Source organism: Hyperolius riggenbachi, chromosome 2 (assembly GCF_040937935.1).
Source record: "Hyperolius riggenbachi isolate aHypRig1 chromosome 2, aHypRig1.pri, whole genome shotgun sequence".
Lineage (NCBI taxonomy): Eukaryota > Metazoa > Chordata > Amphibia > Anura > Hyperoliidae > Hyperolius > Hyperolius riggenbachi.
This window is the reverse complement of record NC_090647.1, coordinates 94,276,902-94,300,853: the sequence shown is the minus strand read 5'-3', so window position 1 is coordinate 94,300,853 and position 23,952 is coordinate 94,276,902. Positions and strand designations below refer to the sequence as shown.

The window sequence follows — 23,952 nt, the reverse complement described above, 5'->3', positions numbered from 1 at the left end:
CAGCTTGTCAGAGCTGGCTGTGTTTATCTCTATAGTGTCAGTCTGCTGCTCTCCCCGCCTCCTGCAGAACTCCGGTCCCCGCCTGCATCCCTTCCCTCCCTGCTGATTGGAGGGAAGGGACGGGGGCAGGGACTGGAGCTATGCAGGAGGCGGGGAGCAGCTGAGACTGACACTACAGATGTAAACACAGCCTCACAGCATGGCTTTGATTTATGAGGGATTGCAGAGTGCAGGGGGACCTTAGTGGGGTTTGGGATAGCAACAGAGGCTGGGCTGTATAGGCAGATCCAGCCTCTGTATGCAGATAACATTCTTTAAACACACCTCGGGTTCTCTTTAACTTTCAGGATGGCTGTCAGGGAAAGGGTTAATATGAGGAGGGAAAGGTTAGGTGTAGGGAGGGCAGATGTTGTTACAGGGATCAGCTAAAGTCAGTCGAAGAAATAATAAAAGTACAAAACAACTCTGCATAGCTGGAGTGCACCATCAGTGCCAAGTTCAACCATGCTAGTACTAAATGTACCCAATGAGAGGGTTTATTGGTTTAGGATAGGGTGGAAGTACATTGTTAAGTTTTGTGTTAGTGCTTAGGGTTGGGAGTTTGGCATTGGTACCAATCACTATGCACCAGAATGAATGCTGGCAAATGTCTTCATCCCTGATCCCTACCCAAAACAGAAGTTAGCCTTCTTAAAACAGAAGATATTTGCAATTATTCAGGTTGGAGTGAGCATATGATGTCTCCCACAATGCATCACTGCTGAATATGCAAATCATCCCTTTGTTGTCCTTGTAAGCAGGGCTGGTTTAAGCAACAATGGGGCCCCAGGGCAAAATGAACCTGGGGGGCCCGCCCAACATATACCCCGGAACAAAAATCGGCATTAGGGGACCTTTTTTGCAGCTGGTATAGTCAGGGTGTGAAGTCCCAATCGGTCGGAGCTCCACATTCTGGCTATCCCAGCCTGCATGGGGGACAAGGGGTTAAAAAGTTTCAGGAGGGGGGACCCCACATAATTTTATTTTTTTTTAAATTCCCACACTCTAGACATAAAAAAAAAATTGGGAAAATAGGAAAAAATGCCAGGGATCTTCATACAGCCATATTGCGGCTGTATAGCGATCCCTGGCCAAAGCGCTGCGGCTGCGTATAGACCCCCTGGAAACCCCGTCAGGAAATTTATTGCGCTTTCGTTTGATGCATGTAAAATTACACTACCGTTAGGTTTGCTACTAAAAGTGACATTTACCGCATTTAAAAGTATACTTTTTTCCTTTGAAACTTTAAAATCGATTTTCTTAAAAACTATAAGGTCTTTTTGAAAAATAGTTTTTTCCTCTTATTCCTAATGATCCCCTTAACACATCCTGCAAATTTAGGGTTTCTAGCATTTAAGGTGGATTTGCTATCAACCATTAAAGTCGGCAGGTTTTTAAATGTGTATTTTTTTCCTTTGAAACTTTAAAATCGATTTTCTCAAAAACGATAAGGCCGATTTAGAATTTTTTTTCCTCTTGTAACCACTGGGGGCCCCTACAAGCTCTGTGGCCCTGGGGCAGCTGCCTCCCCTGCCTCTATGGTAGCGCCGGCCCTGCTTGTAAGCTAAACACACCTCCAGAACCTATTTACTGGGAGCTTTTGAATGAATAAATTGTGTATACATTTTTGAATGTCAACAGCCTTGTTGTCGGTTTGTGGTTAGCGGTCCACCACCGCAACCAAAACATTTTTAACTTTTTATCTATTTTTATACTTTCGGCGCCTCTGTTTACTTTTACACACCTCCAGAACCGCTGGAATGCAATGATGTGTCAGCTTGTTAATATTACTGAGCCAAACTAATCCAACATGCATACAGACTGTTTTAGGCCTGGAACCCACTAGAAGCGCTTTTCTGAGTGCTTTGTGATTTTGAAAAGCTCTTGCTAATGTAATGCTATGGGTGTAATCCCACTAAAGCGATGTGATTTTATAAAAATACCCCATAGCATTGCATTAGCAAGAGCTTTTTCAAATCACTAGTGCTTAGAAAAAGCTGCTGGTGGGTTTGATCCCTCAGACTGGTTGGTCCTTATCAGTGCTTGGCATGGATTAAGGGGCTAAAAAGGGCCAAGAAGCCCTCTTACTAAAATGCTATGCAAAAAAAAAGAAGTTTGTCTTCTTAAAACAGAAGGTATTTGCGATTATTCAGGTTGGAATGAGCATCATGGCTACCGCAAAACATTGATTTTCTGATCACACCCTGATATCCTCCTGATCCAGTCATTATGTGTGGCAGCTGATACTCATATCACCCCTTCTATCATCAGCTGTGAAGCTTACCGTCTAGCTCTCATCATTGGTTTATTTTCTTCATTTATAGCTGCTGGATGACAGCAATGTACAATATGACAGGCCACAGGAATGTCATAAACAAGGCTTTTAATTGCATTGCAGTGTAACTGTTCAGCTGTGCCGTACTGTGTCAGCTCTTTTCAGGCTTTATTAAGGGACTCATGGAGTTTTTATAGCTGTAAAATGGAAGCATTTAATTGGATTCAAATCAGCTGCTCATGGTCATTATCATTGTTGCTGTTGGACAGAAACACAGCAAGATAAATGGAAGAATATGCTTGGAGACTTCTGTATACCGATTCCCAGAATCCCAGACACTTACAGTCAGTTTTTCCCAGATTGGGCTATATACACTCACCTAAAGGATTATTAGGAACACCATACTAATACAGTGTTTGTCCCCCTTTCGCCTTCAGAACTACCTTAATTCTATGTGGCATTGATTCAACAAGGTGCTGCAAGCTTTCTTTAGAAATGTTGGCTCATATTGATAGGATAGCATCTTGCAGTTGATGGAGATTTGTGGGATGCACATCCAGGGCACAAAGCTCCCGTTCCATCACATCCCAAAGATGCTCTATTGGGTTGAGATCTGGTGACTGTGGGGACAATTTTAGTACAGTGAAACTAATTTGAAATGATTCGATCTAGTTTCTTGAACATGAAAATGAGTTCACTGTACTAAAATAGCCCCCACAGTCACCAGATCTCAACCCAATGGAGCATCTTTGGGATGTGATGGAACTGGAGCTGGAAGTAGCCATAAGAGGATAGGTACATGGTGGTCGTGAAGGGATGGACATGGTCAGAAACAATGCTCAGGTAGCCCGCGTCATTTAAACGATACCCAATTGGCACTAAGGAGTCTAAAGTGTGCCAAGCCTGCACAGTGACAAGGCATGATGGAACCATGTTCTCATTCTGTTTACACCAAATTCTGACTCTATTGAGACTCATCAGACCAGGCAACATTTTTCCAGTCTTCAACTGTCCAATTTTGATGAGCTCATGCAAATTGTAGCATTTTTTTCCTATTTGTAGTGGAGATGAGTGGTACCCGGTGGGGTCTTCTGCTATTGTAGCCCATCCGTCTCAAGGTTGTGCGTGTTGTGGCTTCACAAATCCTTTGCTGCATACCTCGGTTGTAAAGAGTGGTTATTTCAGTCAACGTTGCTCTTCTATCATCTTGAATCATTCGGCCCGTTCTCCTATCACCTCTAGCATCAACAAGGCATTTTTGCCCACAGGAATGCCGCATACCGGATGTTTTTTCCCTTTTCACACCATTCTGTGTGAACCCTATAAATGGTTGTGCGTGAAAATCCCAGTAACTGAGCAGATTGTGAAATACTCACACCGGCCCCTCTGGCACCAACAAGCATGCCACGCTCAAAATTGCTGAAATCACCTTTTTTTCCCATTCTGACATTTATTTTGAAGTTCAGGAGATTGTCTTGACCAGGACCACACCCCTAAATGCATTGAAGCAACTGCCATGTGATTGGTTGATTAGATAATTGCATTAATAAGAAATTGAACAGGTGTTCCTAATAATCCTTAAGGTGAGTGTTTTGGTTAGTCACGAGACTATGGCTATCATTCATAAAAGCATGTGAGGTAAAAAAAAAGTCTGGCCGGGAAAATACTGCATTCGGTATTGTAGACTTCTGTGTGCCAATTCATAAACATTTTCACAGCTGTGATAGAAATGCGGTATTTTCCCAAAGCCCAGCTGTCGGTAAGATTGTTACAACATTGTTACATTCCTGTTCTCTGTGCAGAGACAGCATTACAATAAAAGAGGCATCCCCAACTTCCCTTTAGATATGCATTTTTGTTGTACTACCTCTCTCTACCCTGAATCTGCTCTGAATCTTTCTATTAGTCTTTCTAAACAATCTATCTAATTGCCACAGCTTACAAGAACTTCAAGAAACTTTACACATGCCATGCTTTCTGATGTGAAATACATCTGAAAACAGGTACCGAAGAGGTTAAAAAACACAGCCTGGGGCAGCTTCAGGTTTGGTTAAACGAGCAGGAGTAGCCATCATATGTAAAGCATCTCTCCCCCTACAAATCACTAAATCCATACAGGATCCTAAGGGTCATTACCTGATTCTCCTAGGCAATCTAGCGGGAAAACCCATCACACTAGCAAACATATATGTCCCTAACACCCAACAGACTTCCTTCCTCTCCTCATTTCTCCTCAAACTACATAAAATCCGATCGGGTACATTAATCCTTGGAGGAGATTTTAATTTGGCATTTTCATCCTGCATGGATAGAAGCTCCCCTAACTCCCCCTTATCGAAAGCTACCCATGACCGCAACTCCCGTAAATTTAGAATTTTAATGAGGAAATACAACCTAATCGATCTCTGGAGGATAGCCAACCCCACCTCCATAGAATATACCTTCTACTCTCCCCCCCACGCATCTCACTCCCGCCTGGACTACTTTTTCTCTAACGCAACCCTCATCCCCTCACTCCTGGAAGCAGATATTAATCCAGCTGCCTGGTCTGACCACCACAGCGTTACTATCAATCTAGACTGGCTCCATAACCACCACAAACCCCTCCATTGGAGACTTAACGAGACACTGCTGCAAGACAAGACCCTTATTTCTAAAATTTCAGAGGAACTACAAACATTCTTTCAAATAAACACCAACACGGTCTCATCTTTAGGTATCCTATGGGAATCTCACAAGGCCTTTATTAGAGGTCTCTTTATAGCCGAGAGTTCCAGGCGTAAGAAATCCTCCTCCCAAAAACTGCTATCCCTTCAATCTTCCCTATCTAAAGCCCAATCTACCTATAAAACCAACCCAACACAAGATAATTATTCTCAGGTACAGCAACTTAAGCAACACATCCGGTCCCACCAATCTGACCAGCTCGAGAAAAGCCTTAGATGGACTAAACAACTTTTTTTCGAAAGGGGGAATAAACCTCACACCATCCTAGCACGCAAACTCAACCCTAAACTATCACAACACTCGATATATTCTATGAAGGACTCAGAAGGTACCACTCACTATGATCCCCACAAAATAGCTCAAATTTTCACGAAATATTATGAACAGTTATACAACCTACCAGATCATGGTGAGGATACCTCCTTTCTTTCCAGAATCAACACCTTTCTAGCCCCACTTGGCCTTCCCAAACTCACCGAACTCCAACGCACACAACTTAATTCCCCTATCACTACCTTGGAATTAGCCGAAGTCTTAAAGTCCTTCCCATCCTCCAAATCACCGGGTCCTGATGGATTCCCTTACTCCTACTATAAAAAATTCCAAAACATTTTACTCCTCCACCTATCTGCTTTAGCCACTAAAATAATGCAAGGTGACAGCCCACCCTCCTCGATGCTAGCCTCCCTCCTGACAGTAATCCCCAAAGAAGGAAAAGACCCCCAATTACCACAGAGCTATAGACCAATCTCATTGCTAAATTCCGATCTCAAAATCATTACCAAAGTCCTTGCCTCCCGCCTGAACCCTATACTCACCTCTTTAATCAACAACGATCAAGTGGGTTTCATTCTGGGCAGACAGGCGGGAGACAATACGAGAAAAGCTATAAACTTAATTTCTCTCATGAACAGGGGGGGAAGGCCTTCTCTGCTTCTAAGTTTGGATGCAGAGAAGGCCTTTGACCGCCTATCCTGGCCCTACTTATTCCAGGTCCTGAAACACCAGGGCTTTGACGGTCCATTTATAACACTTCTAAAATTTCTATACTCTAGCCCTACATCCACTCTAAAACTCCCGTTCTCCTCCCCTACTCCTTTTCACATTAAAAATGGCACTAGACAGGGCTGCCCTCTCTCTCCCCTTCTCTTCGCAATAAGTATAGAACCCTTAGCCTGCGCAATCTGAATCAATCAAGATATTCAAGGCATAAAACAGAAAGGGACTGAACACAAGATATCCCTCTTCGCAGATGACGTATTGCTTACCCTTTCCTCCCCTCTAACGACCCTACCTGCCCTACATGCCACTATCTCATCATACGAATCAATCTCTGGCTTTAAAATAAATAAAGACAAGACGGAAGCTCTCCCAATTAAAATCCCCCCTGATATGCTACTTTCCCTTAAATCACACTACTCATATAACTGGAAAACCCGAACTTTGAAATATCTGGGGATTCATCTTGCAACTACCTATGCTGACATCTACAGGAATAACTTTCCATCGCTTATCCAGAAGATCTTGCAGGATTTACACAAATGGACGTCTTACAAGATTTCCTGGATAGGCAGGATATATACACTAAAGATGAATGTCCTCCCACGGATATTATATCTCTTTGAGACCCTCCCAGTCCAAGTCCCTTCAATTCAACTAGCCAAGCTACAATCAGCTTTCTCAGACTTTGTCTGGAACCATAAGCGTCCTAGAGTAGCCAAGTCGGTTCTCTTGACTCTAAGGGAACAAGGAGGCCTAAGTTTACCCTCTCTTAAGCACTACTATCAAGCAACCCACCTTCGACAACTGACTGAATGGTCAAGTCTCAAGGTTTTCACTAAGTGGGCCCTGATTGAAGCAACAGATTTACAACCCCTCTCATTAGCCTCATTGATATGGACGGATCCCCCTCCAAGAATCTCCCATCTAACCCTTCTCCCCACCATCACCTTTACCACACGCCTATGGAAATCTATAAGACCCACCAAAAACCTCAAATCACATCCCTCCCCCTTACTTCCCATACTAGGAAACCCCGCTTTTCTGCCCGGAACCTCACCTACTTTCATGGCTAGATGGTATTACATGGGCTACTCCAATCTGAAAGATTGGACTGATTTTGCCACAGGCAAGCTGTTAACCAAATCTAAGCTAGAAGAAAAAATAACACTAACACCCCAAACCTTAATGGAATTCCACCAAATTACCCACTTCTTAAATTCTTACACCCGCAAGACCCCTTCCTTACCCTCCAGCTCCCCTTTCGAGACTGTGTTCCCACCAAGGCCACCAAAAGGGTCTCATCTCCCAGATATACTCCCTTCTTCAGACTAACTCGGGATCTCTCTCACCTTCCCACTCTTATATGAAGAAATGGGAAGATGCTCTTAACATCCCCATAAGCATAGAGGACTGGGCGGATATCTGGGAGAATGCTAAACATACCTCTATGTGCGTACAGGTCAAAGAGAACATCTATAAGATCCTATTTAGATGGTATCTAACCCCAGAACTATTGTCTAAAATCTACCCCAACTCCTCTGACCTCTGTTGGAGAGGCTGTTCCCTCAAAGGCTCATTAGAACATATTTTTTGGTCCTGTCCACATATAACTCCCCTTTGGAAGGAACTCCAACACCTCATTCGGACCATAACAGGAATCGAGGTCCCATTTGACCCAGTAATCATGTTACTAGGTAAACCACCCCCTAAAGTAGGGAAATATACCTCAAGGCTAATTACTCATATTCTAACGGCCTGTAGACTTTCTATCGCCTCGGCTTGGAAAACTATGGCCCCCCCTACTATAACCGACATTAAAGCTAAGATAAATTGGACTAAGAGCATGAAACGGATGACAGCTTCCTTAAGAGACACAGAACCCAAGTTTCGAAAGATATGGGACCCATGGATTCTCTCCAATCCGGACTCTATGCCCCCATAAAAGTCCTTGCTCTTACCCCAATTCACACCTCCTCTAGACCCTCTAGGCCTTATGAAACCACAACAATCCGAATTAGGCTCCTTCACATCCTCCTATAAGAAAAATCTCCCAATATCTGAGCGCTGCGCCCAACCCCTCCCTACCCCTTATCACTATCTTGACTATTGCCTCTAGGTAATTGATAATCTGCTATCTTACAGCATCATTCTCATGTTCTTCTCAAATGTGTTACTCTACCATGCCGCTCTACGGATATCACATTAAGCGATCCTGAACTAGCCGCCTTCCCTCTGAACATTCCTACAGAAACATGGATCTTTTTTTTTTTTCTCTTTCTCTCTTTTCGTCATCCACTCTTCCCATTTTCCATAATCCATGAGACTTAAGCTTCTTTCTTCTGCCTGCGGTACTCCATATAAGACTTGCCGCTAGAGACTATTGATGTGGATTGAAGATACTCCACTTTCTGCTAACCTCATATTCTTGTTATGTATGTTCCACTGACCAAAAACCACTGTACCATATTTCCCAGATTGACATGCTTAATTGTGATGTTCTCCTTATTTTCTCTTAATAAAAATAAGTGTTACAAAAAAAAAACACAGCCTGGGGTATTTATGGGAAGCCTTGTTTGTTTTGATAGCTCTGCTGCTGCCTGGGAGATCTCTTATCACCTCTTCAAAGCAGGCGGTATTCTCCGTGCCATTACCGCCTGCTCTAATCTTTATGAATTGACATTTACTGACATGTGTTGAGTTAATCACCGCATAAGGCGGTAATTTACCTCACAGCTCGGGAATTTCAGCTTTTCACGTGTTAACTGCTTTTATGAATCGACATTTTGTGTCGATACTTGGTAAAGTGCTCGGTAAAGTCAGCTGTTTTCTGCTTTATGAATGATAGCCAAAAGTGTTGTCAGAGTTGGCAAAAGAACAACACAATGGACCTGAATACAAATGCATTAGCACACAAACGTTTCCCTACTGGGGGTTGCTATCTAAAACATAACTTTTAATCTAATTTTACTGCCAACTACACATGATGCAATTTTCCACCAGATTGACGGTCAAACTGATTAGACATGTCCAATCTGATTTCCGATCGATTTTTCAAACCCTTCTATACAAAAGTGATCAGAAAAACTGTCAGAAATTAGATCAGTCCTGTCGAAAATAATCCATTCAACCATCATCAATCTGATGGAAAATTGCATCGTGTGTACCAGGCATTAAAAAGCTTAAGGCCGGTTTCACACTGCATATTGACTATAGTGGTGCGGTCTGGGCACTGCACTGCATCACCAAAAACACGCCTTCGAGAATAACCAGTGCTGATCGTAATGGAAAAAGCTACGCTTACGGATCATTACGCGTAATTTTACGCTATTACGCATTACGAAATTACGCTTACGGCATAGACATTCAATTTCGGTACATGTCTGTAATTACGCATTGCCCTTACGCAATTACGCGTAAGAATACCGTAATTCAAGTTGTTACGTTATAGGCTTACGCGTAAATTCCTACTAGCAATTAATGCGTAAGGTCATGCTGCCAAGCGGAAAAGTTGACGCATGGATCAATGTTAGGTAGCCGCCGACTTTAAGGGTTAATAGCAAAGCCCCCTTAAGTGCTAAGAGCCTCAAATTTGGAGAATATATTAAGGAGATCAGAAGGAATAAGAGGGAAATTTTTTTTTTCAAAAAGACTTTATAGTTTTTGAGAAAATCGATGTTAAAGTTTCAAAGGAAAAATAGATACATTTAAAAACCCGCCGACTTTAACGGTTAATAGCAAAGCCTGCTTAAAATTTAGAAACACCAAATTTATAGGGTATATTAAGGGGATCAGTGGGAATAAGAGGAAAAATTTTTTTTTCAAAAAGACCTTATAGTTTTTGAGAAAATCGATTTTTAAGTTTCAAGGGCAAAAATGTCTTTTAAATGCGGAAAATGTCAGTTTTTTTTGCACAGGTAACAATAGTGTTTTATTTTCATAGATTCCCCCAAGTGGGAAGAGTTTTACTTACTTCGTTCTGAGTGTGGGAAATATTAAAAAAAAAACGACGTGGGGTCCCCCCTCCCAGACCTCTTTAACCCCTTGTCCCCCATGCAGACTGGGATAGCCAGAATGCGGAGCACCGGCCGCGTGGGGCTCCGCACCCTGACTATACCAGCCCGCATGGTCCATGGATTGGGGGGTCTCGGAAGGGGAGGGGCAGCCAAGCTTTCCCCTCCCCCTCCGAGCCCTTGTCCAATCCAAGGACAAGGGGCTCTTCTCCACCTCCGATGGGCGGTGGAGGTGGAGGCCGCGATTTCCTGGGGGGGAGGTTCATGGTGGCATCTGGGAGTCCCCTTTAAAAAGGGGTCCCCCAGATGCCCACCCCCCCTCCCAGGAGAAATGAGTATAGAGGTACTTGTACCCCTTACCCATTTCCTTTAAGAGTTAAAAGTAAATAAACACACAGACACTTTGAAAAAGTATTTTAATTGAACAAAAAACATAACCACGAAAAAAGTCCTTTAATATTCTTAATTAACCATTAATACTTACCTGTCCCTTTAAAAGCCAGTTCCCACGCAATATCCTCGGAAATATACTAATCAGTTACAATGTAACAAAGCTATTACAATGTAACAACTTTGTTACTTTGTAACACCACCGCACCCGACGTCACTCGCCGCCACCGCCGCGTCTGCGCTGACCCGACAGAGCTCTGAGCTATATAGCTCAGAGCTCCCTAAGCATCTTTGTATTTGGGCTCCAAGGAGCCCCATTGGTCCTTAGCAGACCAATGGGGTTCCTTTAAATCAGAAGGAACCCCATTGGTCTGCTAAGGACCAATGGGGCTCCTTGGAGCCCGAATACAAAGATGCTAAGAGAGCTCTGAGCTATATAGCTCAGAGCTCTGTCGGGTCCGTGCGGGACGCTAAGTCCCCGCCGCCTCCCGCTGTCCTCCCCGCCTCTTCCACATGTCACCCACATGTCACCCACATGTGGGTGACATGTGGGTGACAGATGTGGGCGGGGCTGACAGCGGGAGGCGGCGGGGACTTAGCGTCCCGCACTGACCCGACAGAGCTCTGATGCTCCCTAAGCATCTTTGTATTTGGGCTCCAAGGAGCCCCATTGGTCCTTAGCAGACCAATGGGGTTCCTTTAAATCAGAAGGAACCCCATTGGTCTGCTAAGGACCAATGGGGCTCCTTGGAGCCCAAATACAAAGATGCTAAGAGAGCTCTGAGCTATATAGCTCAGAGCTCTGTCGGGTCCGTGCGGGACGCTAAGTCCCCGCCGCCTCCCGCTGTCCTCCCCGCCTCTTCCACATGTCACCCACATGTCACCCACATGTGGGTGACATGTGGGTGACAGATGTGGGCGGGGCTGACAGCGGGAGGCGGCGGGGACTTAGCGTCCCGCACTGACCCGACAGAGCTCTGAGCTATATAGCTCAGAGCTCTCTTAGCATCTTTGTATTTGGGCTCCAAGGAGCCCCATTGGTCCTTAGCAGACCAATGGGGTTCCTTCTGATTTAAAGGAACCCCATTGGTCTGCTAAGGACCAATGGGGCTCCTTGGAGCCCAAATACAAAGATGCTTAGGGAGCTCTGAGCTATATAGCTCAGAGCTCTGTCGGGTCAGCGCAGACGCGGCGGTGGCGGCGAGTGACGTCGGGTGCGGTGGTGTTACAAAGTAACAAAGTTGTTACATTGTAATAACTTTGTTACATTGTAACTGATTAGTATATTTCCGAGGATATTGCGTGGGAACTGGCTTTTAAAGGGACAGGTAAGTATTAATGGTTAATTAAGAATATTAAAGGACTTTTTTCGTGGTTATGTTTTTTGTTCAATTAAAATACTTTTTCAAAGTGTCTGTGTGTTTATTTACTTTTAACTCTTAAAGGAAATGGGTAAGGGGTACAAGTACCTCTATACTCATTTCTCCTGGGAGGGGGGGTGGGCATCTGGGGGACCCCTTTTTAAAGGGGACTCCCAGATGCCACCATGAACCTCCCCCCCAGGAAATCGCGGCCTCCACCTCCACCGCCCATCGGAGGTGGAGAAGAGCCCCTTGTCCTTGGATTGGACAAGGGCTCGGAGGGGGAGGGGAAAGCTTGGCTGCCCCTCCCCTTCCGAGACCCCCCAATCCATGGACCATGCGGGCTGGTATAGTCAGGGTGCGGAGCCCCACGCGGCCGGTGCTCCGCATTCTGGCTATCCCAGTCTGCATGGGGGACAAGGGGTTAAAGAGGTCTGGGAGGGGGGACCCCACGTCGTTTTTTTTTTAATATTTCCCACACTCAGAACGAAGTAAGTAAAACTCTTCCCACTTGGGGGAATCTATGAAAATAAAACACTATTGTTACCTGTGCAAAAAAAACTGACATTTTCCGCATTTAAAAGACATTTTTGCCCTTGAAACTTAAAAATCGATTTTCTCAAAAACTATAAGGTCTTTTTGAAAAATTTTTGTTTCCTCTTATTCCCACTGATCCCCTTAATATACCCTGTAAATTTGGTGTTTCTAAATTTTAAGCAGGCTTTGCTATTAACCGTTAAAGTCGGCGGGTTTTTAAATGTATCTATTTTTCCTTTGAAACTTTAACATCGATTTTCTCAAAAACTATAAAGTCTTTTTGAAAAAAAATTTTTTCCTCTTATTCCTTCTGATCTCCTTAATATATTCTCCAAATTTGAGGCTCTTAGCACTTAAGGGGGCTTTGCTATTAACCCTTAAAGTCGGCGGCTTTTTTATATTATACGGGAGCGTAATATTACGCGATTACGGCAGACTGTGTAATTTCAATGGGAGTTTACTGTCTTACGCGTAATTTGTTACGCGTAAAACGTAACCCACGGTCTACGCGTAATTAATTACGCGTAATACCGTAACCTTACACGTAACGCTTACGGTGCATTTGTAGTGAATTACGATGCGTAATTACGCTAATGCGTAATTTCGGCCCAGCACTGAGAATAACTATGTTAATACACGGTAATCCCCGTCTGGCAGCAGGCCATACAGGAAGTGAGACTCTCTATCGCTCAATACCGGTGGCTGAATCGAAGACGTGTATTGACAAAATGCGCTTCTGTGCATACGTGACATGTAAAACATGCGGCAGTTGTTTAAAAACACACATTGCCATAGACTTACATGACTTCCGACCGCCGCAGGTCACTGCAGGAGTCACACGGTAACGTAGGTATGCGCACGTGAGAGATAGGGTGCCTCCAGTGCACCGCATCGCATGCAATGTGAACTACCCCATAGACTTTCATTGCCCTAGCGTTAGGCTGCGGCAAAATGCCACGCCGCACTGCGCCACTGTGTGAAAGGCCCCTAAGGCTAGCACCAACAGAGAGAAATGGTTGCTACCACTAGCATGGTGTAAGAACCATATAGGTCATAATCTAAGGGGATTGGCTAGATAAAAGCTTCATCCCACCAAACAACAAGATAAATAAATACACAGTTACCATAAAAGAAACCAAAATTTTGCCAAATGAGACTTCATTAGGGGATAGATAAGGTGCAAAGGTGCAAGTGCAGTTATACAGTGCAATGAACATATATACAACTCATAATGGTAGCATCTTTGGCCAGTGCTACCGCTAAAAAAAACAAGTTATACAAACTTGTCTGATCAATTTTATTTCCCCCTAGTGAGCCAATACAAGCAGTCTATGATAGACTCCTCATTATGTCTCCACAGAATAAACAGTAGGGTATTGTACCGTGTTAGCCATGAGTAAAAGCAAGGAGTTTTAAATCAGGATGATACCATTTATTGGCTATTTAAAAATGAATAAGAATAAACAAGCTTTCGGCCTTGCAGCCTTCGTCGGGCTTACATCCTGTTAGTTACTAAACTACAAAGCGTCACTGAACTACAACGTATGCTTGAGATAAGCAGAGCCGTCTGCAACAATTCTTACTGCTGCCAACTTGTGTCTGTAATTTGTAATGCTGCATGAATTCTGTCAGCACGGACACTGGGTGGCAGCAGTGAGGATGACTGGGACACTCTGGTCTCCTCAGCCACAGATTTCCATCTGCACAGAAGTGAAGTGAGCAGCTGGTGCTGGAAGGAAGAAAGCTAAAAGTGTAAGCAAGGGCAGAAGTGAGTGTGGGGAGGAGGAAAGGGCAAAAGTGAGTGTGAGGAGGAGGAAAGGGCAAAAGTGAGTGTGAGGAGGAGGAAAGGGCAAAAGTGAGTGTGGAGAGGCAGATGAGAGCAGGTAAGGCTGGAAGTGACTGTGCCAGTAGATAGTGAAGCCCAGGCAGTACCCCACCCCCCTTTTGCCACCTGTCACACCAAATTTATCTTGTGCAAACGCATCTTTCCAAGTGCTAAGTATGGTAGTTGGGTAGTGCTGTTGCTGCCGCCTGCCAGGAGTTATTTAGGTACTGACCCTGCATGTAGAACAACGCCCAACCCCCGCACCAAGAATCGCACACGCACCCGCCCGGTCCTTGGAAAAATTGCCCGATTCTGAAGCAGTCCTTGGGTCAAAAAAGGTTGGGGTCCATGCTTAGAGGGTGTTCCATTAAAACAGACCTGAAATCAGAATGTCCCCTCTGCTCTAAAAGATACACAACAGCAGTATAACCTAAAACATTTCTTTGTTACAGCTGATACGAATCCGAAAATAAATCTGCACTGTTTATACTTCCTGATTCATGGAAGCAGACATATTGTTTACATCCTGTGCTTCAAATGGGCTTTTCTGTCATATCTGCCATGGCAATCATGTGATACAGGGGAGAGATCAGATTACAATTTGTGATTAGACACAAATGAGGGGAGATTAAACAAGCTAAACTCTCTAAATACATACAGGGTGCATTTCTCTATGTTTTCCTTCTGTCCTACACAAGAGTTCAGGTCCACTTTAATAAAATGCCTTTTTCTAGTAAAAAATGCTTTGAAGGCACCTTTCCAGAAAACGTTTGGGCAATCAATTGACTTGCCATCCCCTCCTCCGCTGACACGTAATTCATATTGTGTGACATTTTGGTGTTTCAGTCAGGATAGAACAGCGCGCTCTGAACTGAAGAAGTTGACCTTTCTGTTTAATGCTGTGATAGTTGTAGAACTTCCGTTCAGGATATTGTTTGTGTAATTAAATCACACAATTCTGTTCCTTCCGTCCTCCCTTTTCTCATGCACACCTGAGGCTTTCTGACAAATCCATACTTCAGCTGCCCTAATAAGAAATTGTCAGAACAGGAAAGCAAAGCTGATTAGAGGTTACTTTGTTGTTATTTTGGACAAAGAGTCTGATTGCCAAACAGGCTGTTGGTTTTTTTTCCTGAGGTGAATCATTCTATCCTCAGAGTTCTTTGGCTTTTTCAAAGGTTTACAATAAAAGGGCAGCTGACCATGGGGATTTTGTAGAAAAGGTATGATATAACAGTTCCCAAAAAAGAAACATACCGTAAGTTTAATTAGATGAAAAGCATAGGGGAAACATAAAGCAGAAGCAGAAATTTTGGCGCAAATACCGCTGGGGAGTTTTTGGTGCCACCATAGGCACTTATGTTAAAATTATGAATTGCTGGCAACAGCCAGAAGCACCTGAATAAAAGTAGTGGGTGCCATAGACGCCTGAGCAAAGTAGCAGCACTGCTATATAGTAGATCTAGACAAACAAAATAGCGGCAGCAGGCATGTGGTTTAAAGCGGCTATATAACTGCTCACTGAGAGCAGTAGTACACTGGAATTTGTCTACACTGTAGCCGAACTCTGGTCTTTTTTTACGGTGTTATATGTTAGCAGTAGGCAGGGGAAGGTTAGTGTTAGGAATAGGTTCGGGAAGGTTCATATTAGTGGTAGATACTGGGATGTTAGTGTTAGGAGAAGGTGGGGGAAGTTTGTATTAGTAGTAGATAGTGGGAGGCTAGTGTTAGGACTAGGTGGGGGGGGGGGGGAGGATAGAGTTAGTAGTAGATAGTGGGAGGCTAGTGTAAGGACTAGGTGGGGGGAGGATAGAGTTAGTAGTAGATACTGGGAGGTTAGTGTTAGGACTAGGTGGGGGGGAGGATAGAGTTAGTAGTAGATACTGGGAGGTTAGTGTTAGGACTAGGGGGGGGGGGAGGATAGAGTTAGTAGTAGATAGTGGGAGGCTAGTGTTAGGACTAGGTGGGGGGAGGATAGAGTTAGTAGTAGATACTGGGAGGTTAGTGTTAGGAATAGGTGGGGAGAGGATAGAGTGAGTGGTAGATACTGGGAGGTTAGTGATAGGAGTAGGTTAGGGGAGGTTAGTGTTAGTAGTAGATAGTGGGAGGTTAGTGTTATGAGTAGATTGGGGAGGTTAGTGTTAGTAGGAGATTTGTGTGGAGTAGTTTTGGGGAGGTTAGTGTTAGTAGTATATAGTAGGAGGTTGGTGTTAGGAGTAGGTTGGAGGAGGTTAGTGTTAGTAGTAGATAGTGGGAGCCTGGGAGGTTGGTGTTAGGGGTAGGTTGGGGGATGTTATGGTTAGTAGTAGATAGTAGGAGGTTAGTGTTAGGAGTAGGTTGGGGGAGGTTAGTGTTAGTAGTAGATAGTAGGAGGTTAGTGTTAGGAGTAGGTGGGGGAAGTATAGTGTTAGCAGTAGATAGTAGGAGGTTAGTGTTAGGAGTAGGTTGGGGAGTATAGTGTTAGTGGTAGATAGTAGGAGGTTAGTGTTAGGAGTAGGTGGGGAAAGTATAGTGTTAGCAGTAGATAGTAGGAGGTTAGTGTTAGGAGTAGGTGGGGGAAGTATAGTGTTAGCAGTAGATAGTAGGAGGTTAGTGTTAGGAGTAGGTGGGGGAAGTATAGTGTTAGCAGTAGATAGTAGGAGGTTAGTGTTAGGAGTAGGTGGTGGAAGTATAGTGTTAGCAGTAGATAGTAGGAGGTTAGTGTTAGGACAGGAGTAGGTTGGGGAGTATAGTGTTAGTAGTAGATAGTTAGAGGTTAGTGTTAGGACAGGAGTAGGTTGGGAAGTATAGTGTTATTAGTAGATAGTAGGAGGTTAGTGTTAGGACAGGGGTAGGTTGGGGAGTATAGTGTTAGTAGTAGATAGTAGGAGGTTAGTGTTAAAAGTAGGTTGGTGCTAACAACTGAAGTTTCTTAACTCTTCCTGTACTGGAAACAATATGAGACTCTGTTCTTTGCTACTAATGTTCTATTGCTTGGCTGCACTACACATATAATTCCTTATATCATAAGTTTACTTTGACTTCAGAATCCCTTTAAATAGTAGTAACCCTTAACAAGCCAATCCTTTTCCTCTCTTCACGCAGTGGCTGCCTTCGGAAAGCCTGTTTTAATGGTCAGTTTCATGTGATCATTACACTTACGGTTATTGGGGGGGGGGGGGGGGGTGTCAATGTCAAACTTGCACAGTGGCTCATATCTCTGTTGCTATGCAGTTGTATAACCATATCTTCCTTGTTCATCTTCATAAAGGGTCTGTTCACAGTCTGATTTGTTACCAGGGTTTTTCATGGTGGTCTACTTGGAGCCGGTCATCAGTTACTGGGGCTCTGATCTTTAGAGCTCCATACACGTGCTAGACCGCAGGGAAGCCTCTGGATCCTACAGAGACCGTCCCTCCTTTCCAGCTCAGGGACTCCAGAAATACCATGGAACTGGCCCGCTCTGCGCATGTGCAGAGAGCTCGTGCATAGATGGAGCCACGGGCTCAGCGGGAAAAGTCAAGCCTGCTCAGCTCTGTATTAGCGCACAGGCTTGTTGACGGACTTGCGGGGTCCTAGAGCAGGAACAGCGAGAACGAGAATAATGAGGGAAGGCTTGTGAGGTAATTAACCAAATTGGGACCTTTTTTTGCTTCAGGGTCCCTTTAAAAAGAGATATACATGTCATCCACATTCTGTCTTTTAAGCTATAAAACAAAGCATTAATAATGATCCTTTGAACTTTCCTGCAGTAAAACCTTATCTCAAGCTGCCTCTCACTGTTTCTTTTTGGGAAAAAAAAGTGCTTCACTTACCTGGGGCTTCTGCCAGCCCTCTGCAGCTGGCCTGTGCCTGCAATGCTACCAAACAAACTTCTGGTCCCCTGCCGGGGCTCACTTTAGTTCGACATCCACTGCGCCTGCGTGGCCCTGGCTGCGCATGTCCTTGTACGGCTCCCGTAGCCAGGAGCGTCCTGCCCTGGAGCAGTACGAGAAAATCTCTACTGAGCCGGTGCAGCATGCTTCCGTCTATGGGAGCACGAACGAGGATGAGCACGGCCAGGGCGGTGACTGCCAGAACCGAAAGTGAGCCGTGGCGGGGGACAGGATGATCGTTTGGTAACGTTGCGGGCACAGGTCGGCTGTAGGGGGCTGGCAGAAGCCCAAGGTTTCCTGTAAGTGCTTCAGAAAACAGGACTGTAGTTGACCAAGTTAGGTCAAATAGCTCAGAGAAGCTCATTTGCACAGATAACAACCAAAGGTGTTTTTTTTAACTCTTCATGTACTGGATAATAATATGAGACTATTTTCTTTGCTGCTAATGTTCTATTTCTTAGCTGTACTACACATACAATTCATTATCGCATAAGTTTATTTTCACTTCAGGTTTGCTTTAAGCCGAATATTAGCATATTTATCTCTGTTTCCCAACAAACAGATAGGAAGACATATGCAACCGCCTGCCAGTCCTTACATGTAATTATATTCTGTCAGGTGTCCTCCATGTGGCAGGTACATGCAGTCGCTCCATGTTATGTGCCTTCCCAGTCATTTGCTCAGATAACAGCCGTTAAGCCGTTAGCACAATTTTCTTATTTAGCGTTTTGTGTTGTAAGTGATGTGTTGTTTTCCTCTTGCTGTTCCAACACTCATCAGTGATTTTTAGAGTTATTGTCTTTTCAATTTCCACATGAGTCATTTGCTATTTTGCCCTCTCTGAAGATCCTTATACTGATTCACACGCTAGCTTATTAAACGACTTTGGATTTCAGGGGGGTTTGTGGAGAGGGTGAGAGAGTGGGGAGATGCTCTCCGTTAGCCCAGCGATAGCAGAAGACTTCTGCCTATAACTGACACCTTTGATGTAGCCCTAAAGACGGCACCTGCACCTCCCACTGCTGCCTGCAAGACGTCAAGGCTTACGCATTATAAGCATCTGCTTCTGAATCCTGCATCTCACACTGTTCCCTGTATGAACAGGCTAGCCTCCCGATATAACTAATCACTGCCTCTCCTCCACTGTGCCACAGCTTCATTAACTACAAAGCAGCCTTTCATATCCTCCCGTCTTACCTGCCCTGTTTTTATTACCTGTCTAATCACAAAAGCCTTATCCATGTTAGAGCTTATAGAAGGTAAGTTCAAAGCCTTATTTTCTACCATAGAAGCATCCAAGAAATCTTCATTATGCTTAATACAGCCAAGCTTCAACTAACAATACCTGATGATGTAGATTATTATTACTATTATTCAAATATTCATCCACATTGTCATTCATCCTCAACCTCATATTTGCTTTTTTTATCCCACTTGCCAGCAACATTGTCTTAGCTTGTATTCTTTTTTTAAGTGTTAGTTTGTTGTGAACAATCAGTGCTGTATTGTGCCTGTAGCACTTACACAGGTATCTCACCTGGTTATGCTATTATTCCATTTTCCATCCTATTTCAGCAATGTCCTTTCTGCAATCTCTGCAGCTGTTTCCATAGATATTTTCAAATGGGGGGATTGAATTGTGAACTCTTGACAAGCTTACTGGTTTTGCATTATTAATGTCGCACATAGTTTAATGGCAATAAGTTCATGCTGTTTTTGTACCTCTGCATTTGATGTTTCGTCTATAGGCTTGATTGGTGAATAAGCGTTAATGAGTGAATTATTATGGCTGCAGTATGAACGGTAACCTGTGACAAGCAGAGGTTGATACGCTGTGGTCAGGACAAAGTTAGATGCAAGTTACAGATGCGCTTGGCTGTGTGTGACAGTTCTGTAAATCACTGAGGCTGAACGGTGCTGCAGACGCGGCTGGCATCCGGCGGGGCGGCTTTGCTTTGCCCGGTGCAGAGTGTTATGCAGCACTGATTGTGCTGGGATAAAGGATTTGTATTCTCTCCTGTTTTCCCTATGGCTCTTCAGACTGCAGTGTGTGCCTTGTGAATGGAATGACGTACAAGTGGCTGTTTTGTTGTAGAGTGAGCACAATGAAGTCGCAATAATACATTATGCGCCGATCCGCTCAGCCGAAGGTCGTTGCGATAAGGATTAAGAATGTTTTATAATTAACTTGTTCCTTTTCATTCTCTCCTCTCAGTCAATGGGACCCCAGGGAGCCAGCTCTCTACTCCTCGTTCTGGGAAATCGCCAAGCCCATCGCCGACCAGCCCGGGGAGCCTGCGCAAACAGAGGGTACAAGTCTTATTTTTTCTACTATTTTTTATTATTTTTTTTTACTGTCAAGTGATTTTTGCCTTGAATGACTTTGAAATGAGCTGCATCCTGTTGGCGTTGCCATGTGTCACTCAGACGGGTATTGTGCCAGAAGGGGAGCGGATCAATTATTCAGATGGCCTTAATGTGTCAGTCAAGCATCATAACTTTATATATCACCGCTATACTGCTGCATTGTACAGGGATATGAATATGCCATTCGGTTTCATCAGGATTCTTCTCCACAGAAATGAAATTCCACTTATTCTCAGGGCCTTTTCACACTGGGGCGGTGTGGTAATTTTACCGCACCCCACCGCAGGGCAATGAAAGTCGATGGAGACTTTCACACTGGGGCGGTATGGCGCGATCCGACGGAAGTGACGTTTTTGGTGCATCCCTGACACTCCGATAAACCGACGTTAACGCACGGTTATGCAGCGAGCTGCGGCGGACCGGAAGTCATGTACGTCTATGGCAATAAGTATGAATGTGAAAACCCACCACATCGCGCATGTGTGGAGGCATATATTTTGCAATACACTTCCGCACATGTGATAGCATCAGCCACAGGAAGTGGGCGTCACTTCCTGCGTGGCGGGCTGCTAGACAGTGATTATCGTGTACTAACGCAGTACTCCCTGAAGGCCTGGTTTTTGGCGATGCGATGCGACCCCATACTCAGTGTGAAGCCGACCTAAAGCATTTCTGCAAACATGTATCCTTGCTACACAAATGGATTTGGCAGTTATTAAAAATTGCTTTTCAATTTCAATGTGCAGGCAGCTATCCATTTCCACAATGAACTATAAGGACAGACAGCACTTATCTCCTGGTCTAGTCTGTGTTGTGGTACAGAGAGCCCAGGTATTTCCTCTTCTTGCATGCGTAATCAGTTGCACAAAACAGGAGGTTTTGTTGGATATTTTTTACATCAGCACCAACTGAGTAAATGGCCGCAGCACTGACACTCCCAAGTTGTCTGTCTGTATTACAATAATGGTGGATTCTTGGGGGGTTCTGTGCTTTGGACCAGGGTATGCAGTTTGAAATAATATGCAGTATTAAGCCTACCAAGGTCTATAGGTCAACTTACAGGATTGCTTGTTTCTTAACAACGGTGGAATTTCACTTTCATAGACCGTGCTGTGAATTGCGTAGAAAACATCCTGAGCTACTTTATCTCATTTAGTTAAATGTATTTTTTAAAAATCCAACCTGCAAAATGGTTCTATTACAGATAAGGGACTTTGCAAAGTAATTCAGCAAGAACAAAAAAGAGCAAAGTGCAATACTTTACCCCTGGCAGCGCCTGAAGGTCCAACTCATTCCATCTAGCTTTCTTCTAAGTGAAATCAGATTGGCTGCTCTGTACTGATTACACCTACACTCTGCCAAAACTGTCTGAAGAACCTTCTTAAGGTAGCCATACATCTGTCGACTTGGCGGCTTATCGATAATCTGATTTGATAATTTATCATCAAATCCGATGAAACATACAGACCCTGAACAAGCATGCAGAATATCAGGTGTTTCTGACATTACTGTCAGATCTGAAAATATTAGCTGCATGCTTGTTTCTGGTGTTATTCACTACTGCAGTCAAATAGATCAGCAGGGCTGTCATGCAACTGGTATTGTTTGAAAGGAAATAGATATGGCAGTCTCTATGTACCTCTCGCTACAGTTGTAAACGAGGCTTGGAGGTTTTCCTTCTATTGAAGGACATCCACAAGTATAATTATTAGGTAATTCCTGGGAGATTTTTTATATGTTGTCAATAGGAAGCGCTCCGCTGTATCATCAAATACAATATAAATTTCTCCCATAGGAATTGCACTCACCCTTCCAATATGACCACTGTTAGACTGGTCATAGATCGCTCTGCGTCCAGCCCCCGGTCCACGGGTCTGCTGTCACGTTAGAATGGCATCAGGATTGCTGTGCAATGGATAGGCGATTTTCCTAATGGTGATGTGTCCAGTGGTGTCTGGGTCTCAATACTGTGAGGGCAGTTGGGGCAGGAGGCTGGCTTCTGCTGCTGGCCCTGGTGGAGGAGGAGGCCTAATGCAGCGTTGTTCTGCATTAACCTGCCTGGCGTTCTATTAAGATCGCCAGGGAGGCTGCGGGAGGGTTTTTTTTTAATAAAAAAAAAACTATTTCATGCAGCCAACTGAAAGTTGGCTGCATGAAAGCCCACTAGAGGGCGCTCCGGAGGCGTTCTTCCGATCGCCTCCGGCGTCCAGAATAAACAAGGAAGGCCGCAATGAGCAGCCTTCCTTGTTTTGCTTCCCTCGTCGCCATAGCGACGAACGGAGTGACGTCATGGACGTCAGCCGACGTCCTGACGTCAGCCGCCTCCGATCCAGCCCTTAGCGCTGGCCGGAACTTTTTGTTCCGGCTACGCTGGGCTCAGGCGGCTGGGGGGACCCTCTTTCGCCGCTGCTCACGGCGGATCGCCGCAGAGCGGCGGCGATCAGGCAGCACACGCGGCTGGCAAAGTGCCGGCTGCGTGTGCTGCTTTTTACTTGAGCCAAATCGGCCCAGCAGGGCCTGAGCGGCAGGCTCCGGCGGTACTGGACGAGCTGAGCTCGTCCAGACCGCCCAGCAGGTTAAAGAATACCCAAGGTGACATGTGACTTGATGAGATAGATGTGGGTATGTACAGTGCCTAGCACACAAATAACTATGCTGTGTTCCTTTTTTCTTTCTCTGCCTGATAGAGTTAAATATTAGGTATGTAAGTGACTGACTCAGTCCTGACTCAGACAGGAAGTGACTACAGTGCGACACTCACTGATAAGACATTCCAACTATAAAACAATTTCCTAGCAGAAAATGGCTTCTGAGAGCAGGGAAGAGATAAACAGGGCCAATAGTTCATACATTTTAGCTCTGGCATACTTCAATGAATGTGACATTGAGCAAAAACAATAAAACAGTTAAAACTTAAAAAGTAGATTTAAACATATAATAAAACTGTGAAATATCTCAAAAAGTCATTTTTAGAAGAAGGAAGATAGACACAATTATTTATTTCATTTGTTTATTTTCGCCTCGGGTGTCCTTTAAGTATAGCTACCGTCTGGCGGAAGAAGCTGCTCATGTGCCTGGAAGTTTTTGTTGCAACTGACTGGTATCTCACTCCTGAAGGCATACACTTGAAGATGGAGTGAGCAGGATGAGGCACTTTCCCATAATCCCTCATTGCCATCACTTAAAGGCTTTTTAGTGATAACTGTCATATGTATAAAGGGGGAATCAGCCAGATCAGTGGTTTATAGATCGCCAAATAGCAGTCACCACTTTCAAAGTGGACAATGCCTTTGGCTACAGTGGAGAACAGTGCAAGTTTTTTTACATACACCTTATTCGCCAGTTTCCAGCAGATCATCACATTAAGAGTTAGAGGTATGTTGCTACTACTCAAGTCAGGGGACTTTATACCATTAAATTTTCAGGCGATATGGAACAGATGTGGTTGGCCAGCCATTACTATATTCAAGCGAACTTCCAGCCTTTGCCAACTTCCTTTTTCTTCCAGTTGTGTATAAAACGGCCTTTACATTACATCTTGCATATGACGGTTTATTGATGCCAA

General features: G+C 44.3%; 1 protein-coding gene across 5 annotated transcripts in view; it reads left to right on the top strand.

The window, feature by feature from the left end:
• Nucleotides 1–23,952, top strand: part of DCLK1 (doublecortin like kinase 1) — a 450,773-nt gene that overhangs the window by 230,522 nt on the left and 196,299 nt on the right. For 3 of the 5 annotated variants that reach the window (XM_068267071.1, XM_068267072.1, XM_068267076.1), the window contains exon 6: nucleotides 20,236–20,330. In XM_068267071.1, the coding sequence (XP_068123172.1) occupies nucleotides 20,236–20,330 (95 nt within the window). Of the gene's footprint in view, nucleotides 1–18,929; nucleotides 19,280–20,235; nucleotides 20,331–23,952 lie in introns of those variants that run through there. The other 2 variants (XM_068267074.1, XM_068267075.1) reach the window with 1 other exon arrangement.